Below are 5,951 nucleotides of genomic sequence, written 5' to 3'. Positions count from 1 at the left end.
AGTGCTAACGTATGTTAAGCTACGCGTTTCACCACGGCTTGTTCTGTGACTCTGGTAGCTCTAGACCCACTTTGCACCACAGTCCTAAATACTTAATTGAGTGATGTTTTAGAACACCCAAAGAAATGCAACCACATGGAAGTTGGAACTTAGCTATAAGATTAAGGACATCTTTTTACGTGGAAAAGCATTACAATTTTTCCTACGGCAAGGGCACTCCTTTACGTGTGTTAGTAAAAGATAACCATTCTTTGACTACATAAAAAATTGAGCTTGAAGGCAAATTCCACCATATTTTTAGATAAGATAAAAAATTGAGCTTTTTTTTTTTTTTTGATGAAGGAAAAAATTGAGCTTAATTAGAAGGTGTTTTTCTCTCATAGGCAACTGATTTTTGGGGTAAGTTTTGGCCTTCCAAGCTATGCTTTTATGAGGTGGGGGTTCTGGAGCATAAAAAAAATTTTATAGGCATAAAAATTTAGTCATTCAAAATTGAGTTAAGGGACATATGTATTTCTAAGTCCAAAAATTTACTCGGTTGAAATTTCCCCCCTAATCTTCATCTCTCACTCTAGGTATATTTCTCTTTCTCTCTCTACTTCTCACGATCTAGCTCTCTCGCTCTCAAGATATCTCTAGCTCTCGCTTATCTCGCTCTTTCCCTTACTGTATCTCTCTTACTGTCATGTCCATCTCTGATCCCTATCTCTCTCTCACGTACACAGTTCTGCCGTAAGGACACGTTTCCTTCGCTGAAACCAGACTTTGAAGAAGGTTTCTTGTGAAACCCTCCTCGAGGGTTTTGTGGTTTGTTGCAAACTGTCTCAAGTTTTTGCAAGTTACAAAAATACTTACGGAGTTGAAGACTATAACAAATTGAGTGATTTTTTTTACCAAACCAAAAAATTTATAGGAAATTTTGACAAAAATTCCCGAATTAACGTTTATAAGTAAACCAAATTACAACTCTCAAATGCTCTCAGAAACACACTCAATGGTATCAAACTAATCAAGAGGAAACAAAGAGAAAAAGAATTATACAAGAGAATTAGAACAAAAAAAATGACCTAAGATCATCTTCAACCCAAATCTCAAAAAAGTTTTGTCGTTGTCTTATGTGTCAAGTCTCATTCAAGATTTTCTTTCCTCAATGACTATATTGAGATACTCTATTCAAAAAATCTCCAATGCAACACTTTACAAACTTAAAATGCTACCACATCATTTTAAGACCCGTATAGTATGTTGATTGAATATTAAAAGTTATTTGGAAATTAGGACGGGCCAAGTTGAAACAGGCCAAACCACTCAGGCCCAGTAGTTCCTTAAAGGGCTTAAACTACTTAAAACTGAAATGACTAATATGAGCTCGTACCTTTCATTATTCTCTCAAGTCACCATCTATTATAGTCCCCCATTCTCCCCCCACCATCACCATTTTGTGAGTTTAGTGCTCCCCTCTCTCTCTCTCTCTCTCTCTCTCTCTCTCTCTCTACCTATTCTCTGAATCTTCTTCTCTCTCATTTCTCTGTCCTTCACCAAACCCAATAAGCCCCCAAGAAAACAACACAAGAAGAAAATTAAACAAACAAGGAAGTAAGAGAAAAAAGAAACAACTCAGATATCCATCTCTCTCTCTCTCTCCTCAGAAGAAAAGGGCAAACACAACAAACCCAAGAAGAAATAGAAAACAAGAAAGTAAATAAGCAGAGAAGAAAGGGTACCTGGTGGAATGGGTGGTATTTGGGTTCCATTATTTCTTCTACTCTTGCTTCTAAATTTAACATATCTACTACCTCAACCAGTTTTATCAGATCCAGATGATCAATCTTGTCTTACAAATTTGAAACAATCATTAGAAGACCCAAAAAACAATCTTCAAAACTGGACCAAAACTAATTTTGAAAACCCTTGTAGTGGTTTAAAATGTTATCTTGAAGGTGGTACTTGTAACAATGGTCGTATTTATAAACTTTCTCTCACTAATCTCTCTCTAAGAGGTACTATTACCCCTTTTCTCTCTAACTGCACAAACCTTCAAACCCTTGATCTTTCTTCAAACTTTTTAACAGGACCCATTCCTTCTGATCTTCAGTTATTAGTAAATCTTGCTGTTCTTAATCTCTCATCAAATAGACTCAGTGGTTCAATTCCTCCTCAACTAGCTCTCTGCACATATCTCAATGTTATAGATCTACATAATAATTTGTTAACTGGTCAGATTCCTCAACAATTAGGGCTTTTAGTTAGGTTATCAAGTTTTGATGTTTCAAATAATAAACTTTCAGGTCCAATACCTGCATCTTTAGGGAATAGAAGTGGGAATTTACCCAAATTTAATGCTAGTTCATTTTGGGGAAATAAAGATGTTTATGGATACCCTTTACCTCCAATGAAAACTAAAGGATTATCAGTAATGGCTATTGTTGGAATTGGATTAGGAAGTGGGTTTTTGAGTTTGATTCTTAGTTTTACTGCTGTTTGTATTTGGTTAAGAGTTACTGAACAAGGAGCTGTTAATGAAGAACAGAAGATTAGTCAACTTATGCCTGATTACTAACTAAAGGTGAAACTGAAACCCTTTATCTTCTTCTTCTTCTTCTTCAAGTATGATTTCAAATGGGATTCAACCCAGATTTTAGAGAGAAGTTAGAGAGATAAAGGATCTGTTCTGGGTTCTTATTACTTTCTCTTCACATTGATTATTGAAGAAATGAAGAAGATTAGTCAACTTATGCCTGATTAATGAACAAAGGTGAAACCTTTATCTTCTTCAAGGTATAATTTCAATGGAATTGAATTCAGACTTTTAGATTGAAGTTAGAAATTAGAGAGAGAGAGAAAAGATTTGGTCTGGGTTCTTGGGTTTTTTTGATTTTTTTTTTCCTCATTTTGATTGTTTCTTTATTTTACTGATTTGTGGAGTTCCTTTTTTTGTTTGTTAACCATTTTTTGTTCTTATTTTGATTATGTTAATTAATCAACATTGTAATTTAAACAAATTCTTAAATTTTTCTCATTGTCATTTCACTATCTCTCTCTAAAAGTATGAATTATTGTACTGATTGTGTAAGGAAAAGTTGTAATGAAAATCTCAGAAGAAATTTGTCTCAAGGAAAACCCCCAAATTTTGGTACCAAAACACAAATTGATGCATTTATGAAGATAGACATGTTGGTCACTAATACCGGATTCTCATATGACTATACCAAATCTTTGACAAGTGGCAATATCTATATTATTTTGGATGTGTTTCCAAATTCTCCAACATTCCCTATTTTTTTATGAATGAACACCAAAAACCCCATTATTCTTCAACATTTATTCATTTTTATGAAGCCAGAATATAATAATATATGGTCTAATAGGTATTACAAGATGTGAAGTATTGGGTCTAAGTTTCTAGTGATTTACAATGTTAATTTTCTTGGTTCTATTTTATGTGAATTTGTTAGTCTCCAAATCATCTTCTAAACTATTCAAAAGTGGGGAGGAAGACAAACATCATTGGGAAGAAGGGAATCCAACAATGATGGTATGAAGGGGTTAGAAAATGACTAGAACATGATGGAACTAATTGGAATATTGGATACTGTTTTGTCCAACTCAAAATTCCATTGCCCATTTTTAAGTGACAAGACATTACAATACCAAATTCTAAGTTAATTCTCTTAAATTCAACATCAAGTTGGATTTGGACATGCCAACAACTATTTGTCTGGGGTGATGAAGTGGAAGAGACATGTAATGAAATGGACGAGAGATAGAGAGATGAGGTGTAATTTATGTTTCTAAATTTTTTTTGAATAAATTCTATTTGAGTCTCAAGATTAGTTCAGGAAAAAGTTGAAACTTTTTTGTCCTTGAGAGCCAAATAGAACTGGCAGACACTTATGAGGACCACAACAGTGAGTTGGTCACAAATTGGAGGCCAAAACGGAATAAACCAAATAACTCAGACTTTGACATCTGGTGGAAATTGCAAAATCGACGATACATTTAAAGTTAAGACACAATTGTTTGATGGGTCGGTTGTTTTGCCTACTATAATTTCGAAAGATATTCCATCCAATACAAATCATGAGTAGTACAAATATGACACCAGCGGAGTAGAAATTTTAAAGAAACTTCAACTTTTAAGACAATTATAATATTTTGACTGCTTCTCATGCCAATTCTAATAATAATGATGTGATTACTTCGTCAATCGATCTATTTTGAGTTGTTTGTTTGAAAACTCAATTCCCATCCTCAAATATCCTTACACTAAAGAAAAATTTGTGTGATATGATTTATATAATTAAGGTCTGTGGAGGATGAAACACAACATAATTAGTATCTATTTTAACTTTAAATATTTCTTTGGTGTAAGTTGTTTTTGGATGGGAAAAAACATAAATATATGTATTTAAGGATTTTTAGTAAAGTCTAGATCTAAACTGAGCCCACATAAATGAATGGACAACCAAAAAGCCCATCATAATCATGACTTTCAATTTCAAAGGAAAAAGTGAGAACATTTTTACTGAAAAGGGAATATTCACATGTTGTTAATGTCACTATTATCACAAATATTTCATTAGAACATTAGTTGATTAAATGTTTAAATTTCAAATAGCACCTATACTGAGATGGTGGTGACATCATTATTGTACTAATAATGGATTTTAAGGCCCCTTGGGTTCGTTTAAAGGTTTGTGTATAACCGAGTCTAAGTATCAATTATGCCTGCTATGTTTTCATTTAATCTCCATTTCTCGTTTCTCATTTCAATAGTTTGTTAAAGTTCAGAATATTTGTGTGACTAACATCATGTAATAAATGTAATGACTCTGGAACATCCCCTATATAACAAAATGAAAATAACTAAACAACATATATATCATGATTTTTTTTGTTCATGACGTTAATCTGTCACATTACTATTTTTTCCTTCACTTAGTAAAAATCTTATTTTCTAAATTGTTGTAACAATCATCTTATGGTGTGTTTGGATGGTGGAATCATGAATCCGCGGATTCATGGTTCTTTGGGATTCATGATTCCACGGATTCATGAATCCAAGTAATATATTTTGGCTTTTTTGGCAACCAAGAATCCTAAGATTTATTATTATTTGAGTATTTTTAAACGTCTTTAGAAAAAAATATGATTTTTGAAAAGAATAATGATTTTGAAAAAAATATTGATTTTGTAGAAGGAAATATTTTTTTTGTTGATTTTAAGTTTGAAATTTAGGTTCATTAATCCAAAATCTAGCATATCCTAGGAGTGGGGTGGGATTTTAGTACAATACAAATTTTGGAATCCTAAGGATTCAAGAGTCCTAGGATTCTTAGTAACCAAACAGACCAAGGATTCATGATTCCTACCAAATTCCACTTTTGATAGGAATCATACTTAGGAATCCTGCAACCAAACACACTATTAATCTTCTTTATTTTCACCTTAATCTTTTTCTTTTTTCCAAAAACATAGGATTTGTCCTTCTAAAACTTGGATTTTAGGTAATAGAGTGGGATTGGGTTAGTAAAACCCACAGTGCCCTTAAAATTTCTAGAACATATGCACCCGTTCCCTGCCATAGGAGGAAATTCTATATACACTTCCTCTTTTTTAAACTCAAGGTTATTTGTCGATTGTAAAACATTTATTTGTATATGAAATTTTGATCCTAGAGAAAAAATTAAAAAGAATATGTCTATATTTGTTATTAACGGATTAGATGACTAACATGGTCTCACAATTTTAAAAAAGTGGAGCATCTGGGTCGAGGAATGACTCTTTTCACAACTATGTTTTGGTCGATATTTTGTACCATTGAACTTGTGTTGTCAACTAATGTTTTTACACAATGTTTACAAGTTTCCCCGACTTTCAAACACTTCCTCTGTCTAAAAAAACTTACAAGGATTTATAAACACTAAGATCCGTTCGTTTAATCTGATTTC

At 32.8% G+C, this 5,951-nt stretch overlaps 1 protein-coding gene across 1 annotated transcript; it reads left to right on the top strand.

Annotated features, from left to right (window-relative positions):
• The first annotated feature begins 1,267 nt into the window (after positions 1 to 1,267).
• Positions 1,268 to 3,010, top strand: LOC147532451 (receptor-like protein 44). Its single transcript, XM_086645680.1, has one exon. It carries the CDS (start codon positions 1,733 to 1,735, stop codon positions 2,558 to 2,560), a length of 828 nt encoding a protein of 275 aa, XP_086501806.1. The 5' UTR covers positions 1,268 to 1,732; the 3' UTR covers positions 2,561 to 3,010.
• Positions 3,011 to 5,951: the final 2,941 nt, after the last annotated feature.

Source organism: Eschscholzia californica, unplaced genomic scaffold, assembly GCF_041429995.1.
Source record: "Eschscholzia californica isolate CP2 unplaced genomic scaffold, dmEscCali1.0.p SCAF_6, whole genome shotgun sequence".
NCBI classification, from domain to species: domain Eukaryota; kingdom Viridiplantae; phylum Streptophyta; class Magnoliopsida; order Ranunculales; family Papaveraceae; genus Eschscholzia; species Eschscholzia californica.
This window is presented reverse-complemented; position numbering and strand designations above follow the sequence as displayed.

Bases quoted from the DNA above. Each gene is read 5' to 3' on its own strand.
- LOC147532451 (XM_086645680.1), top strand. From the start codon at position 1,733: ATGGGTGGTATTTGGGTTCCATTATTTCTTCTACTCTTGCTTCTAAAT.